The following is a 23,529-nucleotide window of genomic DNA, read 5'->3' as shown; positions in this document are numbered from 1 at the left end:
TGGAATTAATAGAAAAAGAATAGAGAATTCAACAAAGTGCTTTGCTATAGCCCTTGTATAAGAGCACAATTAATCCACATGTTGAATACTGTGGATATTTCCAATACAGGAATTAAGAGGCACCAAATGAAGTTTGTAAGAGTGTTCAAAACATAAGATCAGAAGTAAGTTTTAGTTCATTAGATTGTGTATGTAACAAACAAATTCCAAAAGGACATTCTGAATGCTGGAAATGTGCATGGGTTCAAGAAGAGTCTAAACAGGTAACTGGATGAAAAATCTATTGAGAGTTACTAAGTACACAGAAAGCAACCAGATATACTGAAAATACTTGGAGGAAGGGAGATTATTCTGGGAAAGTATTATCTGTACTTACTATATTCTTTCTGTGCCCCAAATAATTACTTCTGGACAATGTCAGAGTTTGTATATTGAGCTAAATAAACCTTGGTCTAAGGCAGTATGGTCATTCTCATGTACTGTATATATATACATACACACACAGAGACAGTACACCCGAATATATATACACAAAGTACATGAGAATATATATATACACACACACAAAATTATGCAGTATGTACTCATATAATAGAAACATCTAAACATACACATGCATATATCAAAATACGTGGTTTACAAACACTGCCATCCTTCGTAAGGCAATGGGTTTCACAGGACAGCCAGTGCAAACTGGCAAAACAAAGTACAGTTCATTATTTCCATGACTATACAGCAATAAACATGCATTGAAATTATATTAATGCACTACACTAAAATAGCTTATAATTTCACATAGGAACAGGACTCTGAGTAGTTAAATATAGTTCACAGTTAATTATCTCAGCAGGACATAAAATGGTTATAAAGCAGATTGGTAAATCTGTTGGATATGTCTTCTTTTCTAAATATAGTGAAAGATACCAGCTGAAGTATCTCTGTAAAATACAGTGATGAGCTTGATTCACCACTGGTATAAATTTACTGCTATGATTTCTATAGAATTCTCTCCTAAAACTTCTTTCCACCATTTTTTACATAACCGATCAGTATGCCTGCAGTTTATATATTTCACTTGTTGATGTGTCTTTTTTATCACCAAATAATGCTGTCACTCTAACTGTCAAGAAGTAAAGGTTGTCTTTGAAAAAAGATCTTTAAAAAATGACAAGACAAAGTATTTTAACAACTTGAACAGAAACTCACAAATGCATTTCTCTTCTGAAAACAGGACAAAAAATTTAGGTTCCATCATAGAGTGGAAGCAGACAATATCAACTAAAAGTATATTTTTTAACTAATTTTTTTTTACAGTAGCATATTAACACATTTCTAGATGCAAAATTCTTTATACATGTAGCGTTGCTAAAGTTAGGAATATTACATTTGTCTCAGTAATTCTCTCATTTTATGTGTGACACATACAGAAAAGTCAAAACATCCACAGAAACAAATGTCAGTAATAAATACTTAGAATTGCGAATCCATGCTGTAATATTATACAACCATTGTAAAGAGATTTCATTAATCTCTACATCTCTTTGTAAAGAGATTTCATGAATGTTTAATTGCTCCAATAACAAACTTAAAATCTTTGTTCATTAAATATCTGTAGAAAACACCTTTCTGTATTAAAGATAAAAGGAATGTAAATACCTGTCATATTAATGGGTGATGATGTACCTAACATAGACATATTTGCCATTTGATGCAAAGATTGATTCTTGGGAAGTAAAATCACATTTCATTTATGCAAGGAAGACAAATGACTCAGTTCATGGAGTAATAACATGCACAATGGCATTGTCTTCTCAGATCCTAGATTTATTAGTGCTCACCTGATACCAGAGAGTGACAATCCCGAGGATGACAAAATCTATTTCTTCTTCCGTGAAAATGCAATTGATGGAGAGCACACTGGAAAAGCCACTCATGCCAGAATAGGGCAGATCTGCAAGGTAAAATGATGATTTCTTCATGTGAGATTGAAAACACTTGTAGGATGCTTTGCAAGTGATTTCAGTGACTATTTTCTGGCTCATAAACTATTCAGTATTAACACTGGCATTGGACTGAAGCAGAGATCATCCCAGATCTAAAGCAGTTAAGGGATAAGACATGAAAGAAGTTTGGGGAAGCTTCTCAAACTATGATTTTTTGTTAAGAAAGTCACAGGCATCTTCTGAGGCTTAGAATGTGTCTGCAAAAGAGAGAATCTTTTGCAGGAAATGTGATACTTCCAGGTAGGCAAAAAAACATTTGAAGAATTTACTTTTTGAAGGAATGTTAATACCTTTTCATTCCCTCATTAGTGAAAATCTTTAAAAGGAAGGCAAAGGAAGATTTAACGGAACAGTTGTTTAAGCTCAGTTTTAGAAATGGACAATCATTCAGAAGACCCTTCATGGCTGCAGATTGAATCACTCATCCACACTGATAAATATCCAAATATGTTTCTGATAGACTTCTGAAAAGATTTCTGCAAATGAAATTGTATTAGTCAATGTTGTAGCTTTGGCAACTATAATGTTTACAGTAAAATTACATGTTAATCCGTAAGCACAATTTCAATTTATCTCCTCAAAACCACAGGTAGCTGCTTGAAAAACAATTACCCGTAAGTATGGAGTCCTTGAGGCACTTCATTCATAAGTTTTGCAGTGATACATGATACAATGATTATCAATTCAATCAATCAATGATTCTATGATACAACTGATCCCATTGTTCTGGCATTTTGACCTAGTTTGTTGACTTGCATTTCTACCTTGTTGCTACCAGCTAAGAATAATAAGCCCCTTCAGCTTTACCAGGACCTGGCAGCCTGGTTGCTCTGGAGCAAAACATTCTGCCTGGCTGTACATGTATTGTAATATATGTATTATAAAGAAGTTTAGGTTTGCCTTTTATTACTATTTTTTTATTTTGTGCTAGTATGAAATATGTCACAATGCAATGTAGTGATTCAGAATTAGTGTCTTCGATAACAAAATAATGCTTTTATATGTAGAAGGTGAATTCTTTGTTTTCCATTAGTAGCATCTTGTGGTGGTTTACTGTATTTTTGCTGTACTTTGTTGATACTTGAAACAAAGACTGTTACTAGATATTCATGCAAAATACTTTTGCTATTAGAATGACTTTGGTGGACACAGAAGCCTTGTAAACAAATGGACAACTTTCCTCAAAGCACGTCTGATTTGTTCTGTGCCAGGACCCAATGGCATTGACACACACTTTGATGAACTACGTAAGTGTCAGAAATGGCTTTGAATACAGAAATGTTTTCAAGTATTATATATGATTTGAACTTAGTTTTCCATCTCTTGCTATTGTTACAGAGGATGTGTTCCTAATGAACTCAAAAGATCCTAAAAATCCAATAGTCTATGGAGTGTTTACAACTTCCAGGTACAGAACATATCATTTTACTTCCATGGAAGCTTGGGTGGCTGCTTGTTTTAAAGAGGTCTCTTTGTTAACCAGCACATGGCAATAAATTAGAAAATAACAAGCTGCTATTCCCATATGTCTTCCACTCGATTAAACCAACTGATAATTTAAAGAACCTGATTTTATTTCTTCTCCCCTTATTTTTAGTAATATCTTCAAGGGGTCAGCTGTGTGTATGTACAGCATGACTGATGTGAGGAGGGTGTTTCTTGGTCCCTACGCCCACCGAGATGGTCCAAACTACCAGTGGATTCCCTACCAAGGACGAGTGCCATATCCACGACCAGGAACTGTAAGTACCCTAAGAAATACAGCAATTTAAAAACAGAAAACTAGGGAAAATATTTTCACATATTACATGGTCCTTGAGCTGAGATCCAGGAAAGAAACTGAAAAAGATAATGAAATAGGTAGTGTGGCAGAAAGGAAAGCCAACAATTCCTCTAGATCCAAAATGCATTGATTTTCTTGTTAAGTATGAAACTGCAATAACAACTTCATTTGGATTTCAATTTTGGCATTTATATTAACAGCTTCAGCAGAAGTTTGTGCAATGACTGGAGAACATTACTGAAAGTCATATGTTTAATAAATTACTCTGCATTTTCCTTTCCTTGGAATTTGTCTTTGTTTCAAATATTGACTAAGCCATTCTTAGTGAGAATTAACAGAAAACAGAGCATCTGCCTTGCTGTTAAGAAGCTTTCAATTGTTCTTGACATTAAATCTAGTGCAGTAAGACAGATATTTCTGCAATGGATGACAGAGTGACTACAGTAATTTCTGATTTCCACTAGCATTTTAAAATATCTGTGCTTCTACTCGTTTTTCTGTTTCTTGTTTGTGAAAGACTAAAATATCAATGTATGTAAATCCATATTTACAATTCCCAACTGATATCATCACATTTTAGAAATATTTCACAGCCTCTGCAATTACCAGTAGTCTAAGAAGATGGGACATCTTTGAAAAAAGCATGAATTGTATACGTTGGGGTAGCTCTTTACCTAGTATAAATCAGCTTGGCCCATTTAAGTTTTGAAATAGCATTGCTGAAGATTAAATATATGTGTACACATGTACAGATATAAGGATATAAAATTAAATATATATGTTTCTAATATTCTTTTTTAAAACTCCTTAAATATAAGCCACAAAATAAACCAGGAATAATTTTAATCCCTTCTTTTAAATCATCGGATTTGCTCATTTTGTTGGGTATATCTTGAAATTGTTCTTTCAACCTGATCTTTCAACTGATCTCCAACAGTTAGATGATATATATGCTCAGCCAAATAAGAATGACTTCCTAAGTAGAAGAAAACAATGGCTTCCTGGCAGCCAGATTCCTCAGCACTCCTAACTTCCTCCTACAACTGCTAAAGGGATTCCTAATTTTTTCCAGAGTTAGAATACAAGCTCTGCAGCATAGGAGAGGTATCATTTCCTATTTGATGCTGAACATTTTTTTTTAATTACTATAGTTAGTGCTGATAGGTTTATTTATAGGTTGTGTTGTTTTACATTCCCATGGAAAATGTGAATGGGTAGATTTTTTGGGTATTGTTTGTATAACTAATATCATCTTCTTTTCAGTCTGACAGACTAAGTTAGTGTTTATTATTCTGTTTATTTATACTCCTCTTTGATTCCAGTATTGATTAACCTTTCCAGACAAAAAGCAAATAATAGCTATTATGTAAAACTACTGACAAAGAAGAATGTTACATATTTCTGTCACAGAAATAGACTGAGATAACTGGCTGCTACACGGTGGCTCTGTTACATTCATTCTTCAACAGAGATCGGGCGCAGCTCTATTGTTGAACTTCTGAGTGCACAGCTCAAATACTTGCCCTAGAGGATGGCAGCATAGCTCTGCCTGCCTCAGAACCTGTGGATTATGCCAGTACTTGTCTGAGGGTCTTGAACTGAAGTCCAAATGGGAGAAGAATAACTCTATCAAATTCCCGAGAGCAAGCAGAAAAGCTGGGACCCAAATCCAGCCCCTGACTGGCTGAATGACCTAAGCCACCAGACCTTTTGGCAAAGAAGGGAAATGCAGTTGTTACATATACTGTTTTTCCTGGCTTTCCTCTCAGAATGGATTTTACTCTTATAATTTCACCATAACATGCTTATACTAAGATCACAAAAAAAGTGCGAAGATGGTCAGATTTCATTGCAAACATTTTTCTTGTCTAAGGCTGAATGTGATCCTAAACTATACTATTCTACATAGCCCTGCAATCACATTATGTAGTGCAAGAGGCCATGCCACTGTAAATGATGTTAATTAAAAAGTGGCTGAGGCCATCAGTTTCTTCTAGCCCTCTGCCAGTGACTTTAATCCTGTAGCATTTTGAAAAAGATGGTTTTTTTCCTCACAGTTGCTAAAATCCTAATCAGTATTATAAAACTGAATTTTAAAATGAGAACTTTTATCTAAACAAAATTTGGGTGCATTTTCAGTGGCTTTGAAATTCTGTTGAGAATAAAGTTGAAAGGTTTTTTAAGTTCCTTTAGATGTCAGACTTGTGGCTTCTTTTTCTAAGAAATGGGGAAAGGGAAGGGAGAAACAAAACCTAAGCTTCTTACAGTGAATCAGTTCCAGATCGTACTGCAGTTAAACAGTGCTGAATTATCTGAGGAATTTAACAGGTGAGGAGCCAGTAAACTTCTTGAGCATCTGGTGCCTTGCCCAATGTGAGTAAAGAAAAAGGAAAGTTAATGGTTGTTTTGAAAAGTCAGAAAACTTTGTACACAATTCTACATCAGCTTCACATTTAACAAAGAAGTTGCCAGCATTTTTTCTTTAAGATCTATGGGACTTGGGGTTTGTTTGTTTGTTTGTTTGGGTTGGGGTTTGGGTTTTTTTTCAGCTGTTTTGGGGGGTTTTGTTGCTGCTGTTCAGTTGTGTGGGGTTTTTTTAACCTTTTAACAATATTTGGGAGAGGAGGATTTTTTATATACCTCATCTTGAATGAGGTACCTCATCCTGAATTTGTATCTGACTTTCTGTGAATTCAGCTACAGAGCTCAAGGTTTCTTTACTTCACGGTACCAAGAGTCTATCTTCAGTTACGAGGAAAGAACTTTTTGTTCCTACCAAATGGTAGCTATTGCCTTTATCTGTTTGATTTCCTAATAGGCCAGTGAGGGGATAACATATTTACCTCCTTCTGACTGATCAAAACCCCTGACAGCATTATGGGGACGAAGACTTGGAAATGAATGTTAAATGCAAGAGTTCTTTGACTCTGCTTGAATCCAGGATCAAGCTTATTTTTCTGAACTTCTCAGGATATTTGAATTTATACCAATCTTTTGGCACCTGAAAACTTTGCATTTCCTTGCTACCAGTGGGATTGATGAGTTATATAAACGTGAGTTCTGATGATGCACCTTGACAGTTAGCTTGACCTAGACCCACTGATATGAAAACCAGTCCTATCATTAGCATCAAGGATGAAGTTTTGTTGTGTTTCCTGATTTTGTGATCATAAAATATGTAAATATGGCAGGTCTTTCCTCCTCAGAACAACTAATCTAGTCTAGTCTAATCTTGTCTCATTTTGACTCGTCTCTTGTCTGGCCTGGCCTGGCCTGTTCTGTTCTGTTCCGCCCTACTCCATTCCATTCTGTTCCATTCTGTTCTCTGACTTCACCATCTCCAGAGGTCCCTTCCGATCTTGATGATTCTGTGATTCTGTGTGATTCATGTCAGTTGAGGTTCCTCTGCAAGCAATTTGGACTATGGATAGGCTAAATCTCACCTACCAGTGCTGCCCATTTCACTCAATTAAAAAGAGAGGCAGTTTGATTCGTCTTATTCAGTTTTCTAAAGTGGGGTGGGACAAATGTGAGCCATAGCCTAGACCAGGCAATGAACTTTAAATTTTAGAAGTAAACACACCAAGTTACTGTAACTTTTTTATTCTCAGAAAAGCAGGGCATCCAAGAAGTAATCTGGCTCTCAGAATTGGGATTCTAATTTAAACACATAGAATTATGACACTAATTCTAGTTTTATGATTTTTCTGCATAAAATATATCTTGGTCAACATTGCTGCAAGTAAAAGCCTTTGTTCTAATGAGTAAATACTCAAGCAATTGAAACACAGATGAAATTCATTACCAAAAATCAAAATGAATATTCATTTAATCCTTTTTTTTGTTTGTCCAGCTGCAATTAACAATGCTTAGTTCTTGTGTAGTGATTGTTATACTTAAAACACTTTATATGCTTTATCTAATTAATCATTATCTAATTAATCTGAGTAATTAGTATTGACCTCTAGTTAGAATATTAATCAAGATGTAAAGCAAACTTCAAATTGAAGTGTAAAACTTTAAACACAATTTTTTAGACATACAAATGTTTGGCCAATGATTATAAATAGCCTGTCTGCTTTTCTCTTTGTAATATTTCTATAGAAAAAACCAAGAAGATATAGTAACAAAAAGGCTGGAAAATGTTGTCACAATGAAGTAGACGACTAACTTGCTTTCTGCTTAGGCTGCTCCACATGCAGTAATCAAATGTTCCCCTTCCCTCTCTTCCTCCCTTCCATACCATGTAATGGAACAGAATGCAGGAATTTGCTTACTAACAAATATGCCAAAAAGGTACAATTTACACTTAATATGTCCATGCTGGAAGTGTCCCTTTGCTGACTATAACAACTACTCCTTTTGACAACATTGATTTTTTAATTTAATTTCTGATGAATTATTAATAATTTGGATCAAGGTGATAGCAAAGACAATTGATTTCTTCTGCTGAGCATCCTGCAAGGTCTGGATTCTTGGTTAATAAGATGTTGTCCTCTAGGTTTTTAATTTAATTGGAAGATATTGTATACATGGATATAAAGGGCAAATTATCTAGGTCCTTTTAACATCAGCTATTTATATTTCAGGTTCAAAAGCTGTAACGTAATTATTGTCAACTGGGTTTCAGAGTTTTACATGTCTTCAATAAGTATATGAATAAATTAGCCATGTGGTACACCAAGTTCTTTGCTGAGTGTCTTTGGACTAGTGATTTGATGCCATTGTGGCTCATTTTCTTTATACATTCAGTGTTACTAACACAATACTAATGCCTATATTAAAGTAACTTCTAACTGTTCATGAAACACCAGTTCTGCAGAAGAGATGAGGGAAAATGGTGGTGATTAGCCACAGTCCTCAAGTCTCCACAGGAAACATGTGGTAGGTGAAAATGGAAGAATACTTGTGGCTACCGAAGCTGTGGTCTTCCCTCTCCTTCCCTTTTCAGCCTCTATCGTTTGCAGAACCCTCTGCATTTCATATGTTAGAGTCAAAACTGTCTGGCCCATCCATGGCTATATAAGGGGGCAAAATGACTCTTTACTGTATTACTTCATGGGGACCAGGTTCATTACACAGGGACATTGTGCATTACACAACAGTGAGGAGTTATTTCAGCTCTTCACAAGACTCATCTCACCTAACTGTTCACATGGACATCATCATCAGCATCATTTACAGGGAGGTTTCTTTAGAATCAATGGAGACAAAGGATTTAGATTTAAGGCATGACTCATTTCATCTGATTTAGCATTAACAGGATCCATGTTATCGGGTCTACATGGATGACATAGGCTTGTTGAGACAAGCAAGAGTTTGAGAAGTCAGTAGAATAGGGACTTGTCCCAGCATTTAAGGATTTGGTTCCTCAGAGATGAATTGACTTCAAATCAATTTCTGAATACAATACTTTGAAATAAGATGGTGGCATAATTAATTAATTTTCTGCTGTATACGTAACCAAATATTGAAATTGCATGCCTCATAGTGAATGATTTTAAATATTTCAGGATTTCTCCCTTCTTCCAGTCAAAGACTAATACTAAATAGTAAATGACTGAAAATTCTTTTGCACTGCATAGTAGTAAGAAGAATGATGTATAAGGATAATTTACATTCTGTTAACCATATTGATTTAAATCCAAAATGAAAAGAAAAAGATACTTTTATTGACAGAATAAACTTTTGCTGTCTGTCATGATACACTTACATCCCCTCTCACATTTAATTATAGACTGCATTAGTTAGGATGTTGGTAATGAAATTGATTACTAATATGTTTCTTGTGTTCTATAATAAAATGTAAAATATTTCCTTTTTTATTTCCAGTGTCCCAGTAAAACATTTGGAGGCTTTGATTCCACCAAGGACCTTCCTGATGAAGTTATAACATTTGCAAGAAGTCATCCAGCCATGTACAATCCGGTATTCCCCATCAACAACCGTCCAATCATGATCAAAACAGACGTGGATTACCAGTTCACACAGATAGTAGTAGATCGAGTAGATGCAGAAGATGGCCAATATGACGTCATGTTCATTGGCACAGGTGAGAAGTCTTGTATCTACACTGTATGATTCTCCAGGCATTACAGAGACATAGAGCAGATAAAATTTCATATTCTGAAGGACACAACACTGGCAGAATGGTGTATACCTATGAAAATTTGGGGTGAGACTCAAAACTGTGCATGTGGGGAGGTCTTTCTTATATGCATTCACTGTTACAGGTTCAGGCTGTGGCCTGTACAGCTTAATTCTTTAGGAGCTTTGCCAACTGGATTAAGATCAAACCACTCTCTTTTCAGCTACTGTTATTAGGGAATTTTATTAGGAATATCTTGCCTTATTAATTATAATTTAGTATTAAAATAAGTCTTTTGAGGTACACATTTTGAAATGCAGCATAAAAAGTATTAACATGAATGAGGCAAGCAGCCAGGTATGGGAAATGTCTTGTGTGCCTTTCAAGTATTTCAAGTATTGCCTTAAGATGCCCAGCTCATATGTCAGAAGAGTGCATCATTTTACTTAAGATGAAGATACCTGGAACATACAAAATGTTTTAATGAGCACTGGTATTCAAATAGAAACATGATATCCTTTCCAAAGCATTTGCAGAACCACAGCTTGGGCATTTTATAAAAGTGAAAATGTGCATTCAGAAAAGACATTTTTTCCCAGAAAGATAATAATGAGAAATAATAGTGACCAGAGATTAGCTGATATACGGTGAGTTCCAAATAGTTTTAGTGGCTTCAGACTATGCTGATTAGCAGTTGGTGAATCTGCTTCTTCACCTTTGAAGATTTTCCATTAGTTGGCTGGTGTTTCAGTTATGTTGAATAAAAGTATTTAAAACTTCTATTGAACATAATTGCTAGTAATTAGACATTGGCATCATGAAGTCAAAACAAGCCAAACCAAAACCCCACTGTTTCTTTTCAGCTTTGGACCAAAAATATCTGTCTGCCTTTCTTATAACACTCTAATTTTTTACTTGCTTTAAGTACAGTTCTGGTACTCTAGACCTCGGGTCAGATTTCCAAAGCAATAAATCTCAAGGAATCTTTCATGTTGATGCCTGAAATATATTATGAGTAAACTGAGAGCTGATGAAGCTGTGTGTACCAAACACAGTGCATGCATTACTGCAGGAAATGCAGCTCTGCAGAAACCATTCCAGCTCTTTAAAGCTGTGAACTGAGTTATTAGATACCAGTGCTACAATACGGTCTTCTATAAAACACTGAAAAGTAGTTTCATATGATTTTACACAACATATATATTTTCCATCACACATTAGAGACTTCAGTGCCATCTACAACTGAGCATTTTTTGCCTTTCAACAAGTCTTCTATGACCTGCTTCAGCCCAGAAGAAAAAATTAATGGCAATAATCTCCTTGGCTGCAATGTGAGCGAAAAAGCCCTTTCAGCATCCAGAGTATGATGCTGAACAAACATAAGGAGATGATTTATGTCTACATCTTGAGGACAAGAGATGGCATTTATGTCACCAAAGTTAGGCATTCAATCTAAGATGCATTGGTTTCTGCAAGGGAATGAGATAAGTACTTCCAGAGGGAGATTCATTGTACTTTCTTCAAGACCTCTATTAGAGTAAGGTGAATAGTTAGCAGAAGAAGTTGTAAGGAAGACGTTCTTTACAGTGAGGGTGGTGAGGCACGGGAATAGGTTGCCCAAGGAAGTTGTGAATGCTCCAACCCTGGAGGTGTTCAAGGCCAGATAGGACAAAGCCTTGGGTGGCATAGTTTAGTGTGTGGTGTCCCTGCTCATGGCAGGGGGGTTGGAACTAGATGATCTTAAGGTCTTTTCCAACCCTAGCTATTCTATGATTCTATGATTCTAAGTTCTTCTCTATTTTCAGACAGTACAGGAAGACCTGCTAAAAGCTGGTCTATAGCCTTTATATAGTTATTATTACATACACTGATGCTTATCTGAATTAGAAAGGCAAGGTCTTCCTTTAAAAAAGCCTCAGTGATACCTAGGTCTTACCCATGAGTTCAGAATTTAGGCACTCAATTCCGATAACCATTAATATTCAGGTTTATCATAACTGCTCTGGATCCCATCCAACATTGCTGATAGTCGTGCCCAGGAACTGTAAGAAAAGTATTGAAAGATGATTACTTGCACTTACCAAAAGAGATTTCAGCACCAACCCCCCCAGCTTTGTAAGTGAAGTGTTGTTAATTCTTGAAATATTACTTTTGTCTATAGAAACTGTTCTTTTTGCAGCCGGAAGTTATACCCTCATGGAACAAGAACAGGCACTACAACACACTTTGAGCAAGGGCACAAAAGATGCTTTGTGCTCCTCAGAGCTCACTATACTTATTGCAGTTTGCAGAACAAGGAAAGGGCATCTTCCATGCAGGGGAAAGGAAAAGAGGCAGAAGCTTTCTGCCTCCTGCCAGAAAGCTGCACTGAGTTGGCCAGTCAAAGTCTAAGGAACCCGAAATAGATAAACAATCACCATGTATTACATATTCCCCAAGCAAAGAACAAGTGAGGGAGCAGATTAGTGGCTCTAGTTACAGTCCAGTTTCCCCCTTGATGATCTGAACCTATGACAGAACCAGAATTAAGCTCTCTGGGGTATGACTAGATTTTTCTGTGCAGGTCTGTGCCATCAGATTAGATATATTTCCCTGTATTTTCCCATTGTTTTTACACCGATCTACATTATTCCCACATGCTGCTGAGCTTCAATATGTTGAAGGAATCCTTTTTTTTCCCCTTTCCATTGAATAACTGATGATAATTGAACACAACATAATTAATAGCCATGCAGTGTGGTCACATTTTCCTTTCCTGTGGGTGAAATCTTTAGCTGAGCAGTTTCTTTCCCACTCTGATTGTACCAGTGTGTTTCACAACGGAAATAAAATCGTATCAGCATGCTTGAAATTGTATCAGGAAAAAAACAGGATTTAAGATATGCACTTAATGCATATCCTGAGTGTCTGATGTTTGGGATCATTTGGCACAGTCAAGGTACATCTGTCAGTAAAGCAAATTAATAACAGTAATCTTATCTTACTGAGCAGAGCCTATTGATCCTAAAGGAGAAGCCTGATTCCATTTGTGTGAAATTGTTTGAAATACTACTCTGTAAAAATTGATCTAGAACTCAGATAAAGCCCTACTTTGGTACCTGTGTCCTGACGAGAGTCGCTGTAGTGATTAACACAGTGTATCTTTGACCTCAGAGGCTTTCTTAAGCATCAAGCGACTGTAATTGTTGCAGGATCCATTTCAAAGTCAGACCTTTTGTTGAAACAACACTATGTGGGGAACTCAAGTCTGATGAGGCTGTGATCAGACTCCACAGTTTCCTTTGTGCTGTTTTATCAGAAAACCACCTTTGTTTTAGGAATATAGCATTTGATGGATTGTGACTGAGGACATAGACCAACAGAGAATACAATCATGACACATTGCTACACTGTTATATTTATTAGATAACAGTTCTCTTTTATTTACCCATAGAATGCATTTTCCTCAAAACCGCAGTCATCAAATTACCGGGATAATTAAGGAAATGAACTCAGCCATTAAATTACAAATATAACTAATGTTAAATTATCTGTTGTTCTGAATTACTCTGTTGTAGAAATGCGGAATTTTTTTTCTTTTTGGTTTAAAGTTTATATTGCATTTGCTCTATATTGTTCTCAATAATCTTTGAATTGAATATATTCAATTATAGCAGTAACCATAATGAAAACCACTTCCAAGAACACTTATCTAGTAGTTGAAGTTGTACATGTAACAGCCTAGATAATGTTGTGTTTTTCTTTGTTGTTTTTAGAAAAAAAATATTTTTTCCTTTTAAAAAGAATCTATGAATTTGTGACTAATGAAAGTAACAGTAAGGTACATATTTTGTGGGGGAGGGAAAAATCCCCTATTTCTAAACTTTCAAAAGCATGTACTAAGAAACCAACATCTGCTTAAAGAAGAGCAGATGGGAAAATGAAAAATCTCAGTTCTACATGATATTCTAGGATTTCTAGAATATTTTAATCCAAATTCATGCAAATAAGTTGAAATACCTGAATTTCCTCATGAAATCAATGCTTTAAGTTAGTTGTGTTATAAAAACATTTCAACCTGTGGAATGTATTTGTTCTAATTTTATATGTATTTTCAATATAGAAGTGGTGAGTTGTCATCTTTTTAATCAGAAGTTTCAACTAACACACAGATACACAAAAAACATGTTCTGATTTTGTGTAATCGATGATTAATTCTTGTTCTGAGAATGTTGACCTTCATAGTTCTGTTACTTTGAGAATTTTATCCATTTAAAATGCCTTATATTTTCCCAAACCATTACTGCTGTAGAATGTGCAACATGAAAAGTCCTCAGGGACATAGTTATTATTCCTATGATAGGTTTACATGGCACTACACTTGGCTGGCTAAAAAGAAAAGTCACATACAGAGTGTTTCCATTTCAGAGAGTCTACAGTGATGTGTACCAGCTTAGAAATTATTCCTTTATTTTTTGTTTTGTTTTTATTCCCTGAAATTCTGTTCATGGAAACAAACAAATAAATCACAGATGCAGAAGCTGTAAAACAGAGATGATTTTACATCTCAACCATGTTCATAAAACCGAAGGCTGCAGCTCTGGAATTTCAAGCGTTGGCCTTGTTAGTGTTAAAGCCAATTGCAAAACTCCAAGAATGTAAATGGATATAGTATTAAAATGCTGGCACACATTTATTTCTAAACAGAAGATACAAGTTATATTGCTTTTTACCCCTCAGCAAAGACCAGTATCTAACACACAGAGAAATATAGATGCCTTAAGGGGCTTATACATCTTCAGCGCTTTGTTTGACACAGGGAAGATCTCATGTACTTAAAAGATCTAACAGCTTCATCTGTCTAACAACATTTGTCCAGATGTTTCTATATTCATACTGAGCCTTCTGACAGCATCCTCACGTGCATTTTAGGAATGACAAACATCATATTCAAAATGGACAATAAAACATGCCTGGATAAATTTAGTGCATTTCCTTCCTTAGTCAAATGACTGAAACATCTGTCATTTTATACTGCCAGTTAAATGATATTTCAGTCCTTTTCATTCTTTAATAACTATAGTAGTATTTATCTTCTTCACTGCACTTTGATAATTGAAAGACTTCAGTGAAATGCCCTGTTGAAATCCAGTGTTTTTCTAGGTTATTTTAAATAGCAGTTGGAATTTTGAACAATTGTTTGGAGATATGCAGCTTCACAATCTTGATACATGAAATAATTACATACTACAAGAAACGCTGGCTCCTCTGAAACTGAAGTATGCATCTTAAGCACCTGAAAACTTTTGGTTTCTTTTTTCTTCTTTTCTTTCCCTTTCAAGATGTTGGAACAGTTCTTAAAGTGGTTTCAATTCCTAAGGAGACTTGGCATGAATTAGAAGAAGTCTTGCTGGAAGAAATGACAGTCTTTCGGGTAAGTGCAGCTAAATTTCAAGTGTCAGGTTATAGATTTCTCTGTGGACAGCTGCAAGCTAAACTTCTTGCAGTCTAGCCAAGGAATAGCCTGGCATACTCCTGTAATTAGCTTGTCATTTAGAGACCCAGACACTAGTCAAAATAAACCTTGAAACTTTCAGTGCTAGTTGGAGGTTAATGATAAAAGAAATGGCATTCTGGGCTCTTGTTTTCTGATTTCAGAAGTAAATTAACATCTCTGAATCTTAGAGCTGTTACATGCTGTAGTTAAATATGTATCAGTGGAAGTCTGGGAAGAATGCCTGTCTGTTTCCTTCCACAGAGATACACAATACACAAATTTTATAGTTGCATCAACACTTAACACTCTTTGGACTATGAGCATAATGTAACTAGGAAGATACTTTAAGGAAAGTGATCTGCACAGATTTCTTATGCCTAATAATCTGGGAAACAGAGGGTTTATATTTCCATGACTTTAGGGTGTTATTTTCATGGTTTGACACAAGACACCGTAAACACCCCCTAATCTTTAGTACCTTTTTGTGAAAATAAGTCTCTTCCATTTTTCCTGTCTGAGCCACCCAAAAATTAAGGCATCCCATAGGCACTCCTGCAAATCGAGGCTGAGTAAACCTTTCAAACACTTTCCGGACAGAACCCAGGGATCTCTTGTGTTTTGTACACAACACCGAATCATTTACATTCCTCACGTTATTCTTTTTGTCAGTGTTGTTTTATGGCACCATATCAAAGGCTCCAGGCTTTTGGGGGGTTGATACCTAGCTGGGAATGTGAGGTTAATCTGACAGCATGAAGACGATGCTTGCTTGCTTGGAGAGCCCCATGTCACATGGTCTCACTCTAGATGTGCTGACAAGGACTGTGCTTCCAGTCTGCCCCAGGGGCCCAGCCACCATGTCCTCATCACACTCGCTTGCCATTCCTTTACTTTTAGTTTCTGAACAGATACAACATATCTGAACAGAGCTTGTATATCTTTTTATTATTATTTTCAATATTATTTTTGTGCTTTTCTTATGGGCAGCTTATCTCACACAGAAAGCACTGGTTTGAGTGCAAGATACCACTGAAAAAAGGGTATCTGTTTCTGCAGTCCAAGAGGGGTTTGAGGGCAGAAATGTGGGTTTTTTTTCTTTCTGATTGTTGCTGGGTTTTGGCTTTGTTGTTGTTGTTGTTTTTTAACACAAAAATAAAGTAGAAACTATGAGGAGAAAATGAGACAAGTAATTTGTGGCTTCCAGCTTTTTTTCAGTTCTTATACATGTAAAAGTCATTACATTAATGCAGGGTAATTTGGCAATTGTTGATAATGTATGAGTCTCTTCCCTAAATCAAGTAGAATTGCCAAGCTAAAGAACATCAGAGAAATGTAAAAGAGAAAGAAAGAAAATAAATGGAGTGAAAGTTTTATTTCAGAAAGGCTTTACAGAGATAGAATGGTTAGTGGCAAATTCAAATCTGGTATTTTACTTTACATGTGTATTTATCCATTACATAAAAAGATTTTGGTGTTCTGATTTACTTGAGTGCTCATCTATCTCCTTTGGCATGTATTTAAGCCTTAAAGAGGGCATTAATGTACTTTGGTGGAATAAGCAGCATTTGTATGCATAAGATACAGATCTTTCAATAGGGAATATGCAACAGATTTTACATGTACCTTAAGCAAATGTAAGTTTTCTTTATTTACTAAAAAGTTTATGTGCATCATGAACAATGTGTTTTGATGCTTAAACTGCAATGTGCTGAATACAATAATTCTCATAATTCTACAAAACTGGAAGACTTCTGTGTCTGCTACATTGATAACAAATGCATCTTTTAACCCCATTTGTGCAATGTTTTTCTGAACATCTGAGCAAACAAATTAATGAGTTCAATTTTCCTCCAAATGTTACACTTATTTGATACTTTCTGATATAAGGTCTATTAACCCATTTGTAAAGGCAAGTCCACATGCTTAACATCCACTGACCCATATAAATTCTCTCAGGATGAGCAAGTTGAAAGCTACACAAGTGTAGAAGATTAATAAGGATTTTATTAATGTACATAACCAAAAGTACGATGTGTGGGATCGATAGCAGATATTTAGATGGAATAAAATTCATACAGTATTGACATGCACACTTTGTAACCAAATTATGCCACTTTTACTCTCAGGATTAAAATCCATTCAAGTAGCTGTGACTAAAAGGTGTAGCAGTCTTTTAATCAGATCTAAATATACTTATTTTGTTAAATATTTCCTACAACCTCTCATGTAAGAATGTAGATATTGGTTTGACATCTGCTTGCTAGGATAAGCATAATTAAGGGTAGACTTAGCTCAGAGAACAGTAACTCTCCTAGTGACCCATTTGGTTGATCGAATATTGGGTGTTCCAGGGTGCAAAAAACCTCTTGCCTGTTTTAGCTTTGTGCTTTGCAAATACGAGTAATAGTGCGGTCCAGTCAACAGGATTATGGTTTGGACAAAGGCATGCTCTTATGAATAAAATATTGTACAAATGGGTTTTTTTACCTTGATATGGTTAAAACGTGTTCTTTATTTCAGTTTTATCACATTTAATATACAGTATCTACGTATTTTGTTACAACCATTATTAATTTCATATTACCTGGGAGGTTCTTTAAATATAGTTTTAATATAAAGTGTAGCAATTAATTTTAAGATGTGAAACTAGTAGCAAAGTAATCACAATGAAACTGTAATGATCATGGAAAATGGAATGTCTACAATCAACATAGCAGTCAAAGATGCACCTGGATATGTACATGCATTCTAATTCAGTTACAGCTAGAAAATATTCCACTGCCAAAGACAACCAGAAGCACTGTTACTAAGGAATGTTTAGTTTAATTTCAGGGTTTCTAGGTTAGGCAAATAGCATTCTAGCAGAATTCTTATGTTTATAAAGATTATTTTATATTTGAACTCTTTTTTTTCCCTTAGGAACCCACTGTTATTTCGGCAATGAAGATTTCCACAAAACAGGTATTATGTGCACAAATTTTAAATCACTTCTAAATATTTATTGGTCTCTGTCTTTTAGAGACGGTAACTTGGCAGTCAGTAGAGACGTATTAATTACAGCAGCAACATCACATCCTTTTACATAAACATCACTAGTTTCTCAGGAAAATGTGACATGCAGAGAAAGTCTAGTTCGTGTTACTGGTAAACGCAAACTCATCAGCTGTCTGGAGGCTTTCTATAAAAAAATAAAATAAAATAAAATCCATACTATGGAATGTTCTCATGACAGAGAAATTGTTCAGAAGGATTGGCCAAACTTGGTCCCTTGCTTTAATGGGATTAGTTCTGGTCTCTGCAGGAATAGTCTAGTACAAAATGCAGATAGTGGAAGCAAAGACTGGAAATGAGACATTCTTCTGTCTTTCTGTCCAATGCTCATTACATTCCTCTGAGTTCACCATTCAACTTAACAGAGAGGGTAGATCTGATTTAGTCCAAATTTCCCATGGTCTTCTCATTCAGTGACACGGTTAAGGTAGGGTTTCCTGACTCCAGAATTTATATTTCCTACTTTCTGTTGAATGCACTAGTAACTAACATATGAAAGAAAAGATATGTATTATAGCCTTCATTGTAGACCACACCATAACAAAAATGAATGGGGCTTCTTGATGGATGGAAGTAAATTTTTGTCAGATTTACAGTAAAGATGATTTCTGAGCAAATATAGGCAATTGTTCTTAGGCTTGTTTGTGAAGCAGCTAGTGAGTTATGCAGTCACGCAAAGAACATTGGGTTGCAGTCCAGCAGTGAAGTGGGTATTAGGGGACCTATCTTCCAGTTCTACCTGGAATCAGGTAGGGAATTCCAGCCACTGTCATTTCCTGTCTCAGAAGTCTGAGACTTAAAATTTGGTGTTAAGTTTAACACAGTAAAACTTTTGTTTTCCTTTTCATATTTGTGTTGATTTGAAGCCTAAACCGGTAAATACAAGCAACTTGCTCACACTCACTAACTTTTCTGTTAATGTCATTGTCAGTAAAGAGGAGATCTGTTACTACTTTGATGACTGGGACACTAAAAATTGTTCATGTTATAAATAAGATTTAGTTAACCCTTCTAACTCACGTTATACATTATTAAACAGAAGTTGAATTCATTCTGTAATAGACAGAGCCCAATATCATGTTTAAAATGCTGCATATTTAACTCAGAAATCACTGTATCTATGAAAGTTGTCTGAAAACATTCATGTGTTTGACAGAAAACATTTTGTTTGGGGACACTCTTCTAACACAGTTTACCACCTAAAACAACAAAAATGGCAGGACAAAAACATGTACTATTGAATACTGGGATATTTAAAAACAAACCTGTCAAGTTGTGTACATGTTCACATCATACCAAAATGCTCTGCTTTGGATTATTTTTATAAGCACATTCCCTTAAAACAGCCAGTCATATTTGATAATGGACTATGCATTTTCACTCAACTTCTTCTTCAAAGCAGCTTTAGTTATTCAGGAGAGATGACAATTTTCTCTGAATCTTTTGAAAACAAATTTATACTGCTAAAATTGTCTAAAACTAAAAAAGAGCATAAAACACAAGTTATTCAGGCAGAGTTAAGCTCATGAAAATTCAACCAGCCTTAGGCTAAAAATGACAGAATCATGATTCAGTATGACAAGCTTTTGGCACACTCTATGTATCAAATAAGTATATGGCAACATGTTTCCATTTTATATTTCTGATTGTAAAATACTGTAGTTTTATAATGCAAACACTTTACTCATTGTGTTCTGATAAGCAGAGCTTTTTCATATAAACAGCATGATAATTCTATGCATTGTAGAAAGCAGGAGGATGAAATATAAACAGTCAAACCACCATGTCCTACTGAATGACTTTAAAGCAATCACTTCATTTGATGGGTTTTTTTTTCACTAACAATTCTTCAATGGTAGTGAGAGTTTCTCCTCATTTTTGAATGTTCTACTATGCTGGTTGTTCAAAGGTACCTATTTTGCCATATGATATGTTAGAAATTACTCTTCTTCTTAAAGACAAAAATCTACTAATTCTTCAGGAGTCGAACTTAGCTTAAGTTTTAAATTGTATAAAACTCTATGGCTTTCTCTATGAGAATTTGGCCTTTGAGCAAGAGTGACTTTGAGCAAGGAAATTTGGTCTTTATGTGCAAGATTAAGGCTTGGTACAGTCTTTCTTAGTTCTGCTGTCTTTAACTCACAGGAGTTATTCCTCTTAATTGTGTTCAGGCTTGTGTAACCTTATCACTCAAACAACTTATGCATGGTTAGCAATAGACACAGACCTTCAGAGGACAGCATCCCAGAGCCACTGTAACACCCTGCAGCTGCCTAAATTCACAGTTCTTTGGGATCCAGGCTTGCCGGGAACCCTGGCTACCACTCAGCCCTGAGCATGTCAAGTGGGGCTCCTTGATTTAAAAGTGTGGAAGCAGGCAAGAGTCAGGCCTGGCTTTCAATCACAGTGACTTCTTGTCAAGCAAGCTCTTGTCTTTTTCTCAAGGTCAGGTTTGTGATCCTCTTTTTCAAAAAGCCATTGGGTTTCTGGAAAGTTGGGGAGAAAAAACTAGAAGATCCTTGAATGGTACAGGCCAGCTTCTTGTTTGGTGAACTGCTACGAAGAGCTTTTTTTATTCCTCCATAATATTCTCAAAGGCAAGGTAGAGACCTTCAGAAAAGCCTTAGTGACTACTTCTACAGTATTTTTCACAAAGTACTGAATTTTATTCAGAGATGGCTATTTCTGTCCATAGTGAGCATATAGAAAGGACTAGCTCAAAATGAATTTGTCCCTTAAACAGCTCCCTGAACTATTCTACATCAGTTACTTTTCAAGACATGAAATTAAGTTAAACAGGATTTGAAGCTCATGCTTGCTAAAGTTTCTCTTAGAATTCTAATTTCTTCTTTTTAAGCATTATATTTTTCATTTCTCCCTTTTTTTTTTAATTACAAATGGAAAATTCTTGGTTATCTCTTTGACTTCTAGGGAAAGGCTGCATTTTGGGCAGTACCATGGGGCAAACAGAAACCACTGGATTGTTTAAAACATTAGTGTCCTCAGCTTTTCTGGATTTCTGATACTTCTGCAAGAATTTTTAGAGGACACTTTTTTTCCTCTCCCCTCTGCTTTGATCTGATAATCAGCTGATTTATTAAATTAACAACCTCTTGGGAAAGACTCCTTGCACAAAAGGCAGTTGGACTGTGTATGGCAAAGTAAGGTCATTGATGCAAATCATTCTATTACTAATTTCTGAATTTCATACTGCCTGGATTCATATATTATTAGTGTCCAGAATAATGATCACCAGCTGGAGTCTAAAACCAGGATCAGAAGAGCAGCAAACAGGGCAGCAGCCTTCAGGCTGTGCAGCACCTGAAACATGCTGTAGTTCACTGAATGAACTTTATGAACTTATCTACGAGGAATAGAGTCTTGAAGTAACCCTATTTTGGCCTCACTTTTTTTTTTCTTCCTTGTGTGTTTCCGGTCATTCTTTAATTCTAAAGACATTTCTTAGGAATCAGGGAGGGCTTTTTTGACAAAATTGGTTACAGAGGTATGTAGGAAACCAGTGCACAATTCTTTATTTTCCCATGTGCATTCACTGGGTTGATTTTTATATTAGTTGCACCATACGTTACTACATGCCTGTAGATATTAGTGCCCCAACTACATAGGTCTCAGATCAATACCATCTGGACATTTAAGATACTTAACTGAAGCTCTAATTTGACCTATGCTGCGTCCATAATCAGTAAAGAGAAAAAGCATCCCTTGAAGAATAGTTAGGTCACCTAAGACTTGAATTGCTGCTCTTTTTTTACTGCAGAATGTACCCCTAAGCTGGGTACTTAATTAAGTGACTTAAGTTAGAGAGAATCAGCTTATCGTGTCTGGTGCCTGTCATCTGCTTCTCGAGGATACAACACTATCTGGGGACTGGTATGTACAGTCAAGGCTTTGTGCAGAGCTCTGCATGGTCAGAGATTTTTGCCCAGCTATGGCACTGTAATAGCTGTCAGCAGCTGCTTAGAAAGGACTTAGCTTTTAATTTACCAACAATTTTTTCTTTGGGTGCTTTCCTTGTCATATTTTCCCCGAGAAAATGCTGGTGTTTATGTAAATGTACAGGACGTCTCTGTTATAATTAGTGTGTCTGTATAAACTTCCAACTTCTGTCTCTGAAAAAAAAGTAAACCGAACACCTTTTGTATGTGTTTTGATTTTGCTGTCCCCTGCTATCTAGTGCCCATCATTTCTAGTAGGTAGATGACCTCAGTCACCTTCTATCCCTCAGTTCCTTGGAAATGGTACCTCTGGGTCTTCGCAGTAAAGGAGATGAAGAATTTTGATAGCATTTCTTGAAATCCTATTTTTCACACCATGTTTTCTAAGAAAGAAAAGCAAATACAAATTTGTAATTTCCTGGTGGGACTGCTTGGAGTGGGACCATAAAAAAGAAATGTATTAATTGCTTCACTATGGGTGCTGGGTGACAAAGTGTAAGCTTTTGATAGCAGAGTGTCAGTGTTTCCAAAACAGATGGATTATGCCATTTAGATTTTATTTACCTGTTTATTTCATTTTGCCTATTGCCTCTCAGAGGGAACTGAATATTTACTACACTCACACTTGTTTTCTTTGTGAATTAATGCCAAGCTGAAATATCTATGTTTGGACTTTCATGTGGGATCACTAGTACAGTTTCCTTATGTCCCTTTGACAACTGACTTCTCCAATGGATCACATGAATTTGGTATCAGAGAGGAAAGTGAGAAAGATATTCTGTTGTGATGCCATACAAAGCTGTAGTTCATTTTGCATGTATGTTTTTTTATTTACTTCATGGCTTGTCTCTCCATTTGAGCTACATCTTCCACTCAACACTTTTTTATCAAAACTAAATTAAGCCATTTCTCCTGGTTAAAGATGTATTTTGATTAGAGTATTTGACCTATAGAAAAAAGTATAAAGCATCCGATTAATAGACATGCAAACAAGTACATGTATGGCAACATTTCTAAGTTGAAATATTTTAACATCAGTCTGAAATAATTTACTTCAGGTTTCTCACACAAATCAAAGTCACAAATAGGAAATATATGTTAAAGTTGTTTTTCTTTAAATTCAGAAGTATATTCTCCATTGTGTTCTGTCACTGATTGCAGAGCTTTTCTAC

At 35.7% G+C, this 23,529-nt stretch overlaps 1 protein-coding gene across 1 annotated transcript in view; it reads left to right on the top strand.

The window, feature by feature from the left end:
• The first annotated feature begins 1,790 nt into the window (after window positions 1–1,790).
• The window catches only part of SEMA3A (sema domain, immunoglobulin domain (Ig), short basic domain, secreted, (semaphorin) 3A), a 34,583-nt gene continuing 12,844 nt past the window's right edge, over window positions 1,791–23,529 (top strand). The window contains exons 1-7 of the mRNA XM_010023703.1: window positions 1,791–1,958; window positions 3,136–3,250; window positions 3,342–3,411; window positions 3,601–3,745; window positions 9,619–9,838; window positions 15,196–15,287; window positions 18,270–18,311. Of these exons, the coding sequence (XP_010022005.1) occupies window positions 1,791–1,958; window positions 3,136–3,250; window positions 3,342–3,411; window positions 3,601–3,745; window positions 9,619–9,838; window positions 15,196–15,287; window positions 18,270–18,311 (852 nt within the window). The remainder of the gene's footprint in view (window positions 1,959–3,135; window positions 3,251–3,341; window positions 3,412–3,600; window positions 3,746–9,618; window positions 9,839–15,195; window positions 15,288–18,269; window positions 18,312–23,529) is intronic.

Source organism: Nestor notabilis, unplaced genomic scaffold (assembly GCF_000696875.1).
Source record: "Nestor notabilis isolate BGI_N333 unplaced genomic scaffold, ASM69687v1 scaffold21971, whole genome shotgun sequence".
Classification (NCBI taxonomy): Eukaryota; Metazoa; Chordata; class Aves; order Psittaciformes; family Psittacidae; genus Nestor; species Nestor notabilis.
This window is presented reverse-complemented; position numbering and strand designations above follow the sequence as displayed.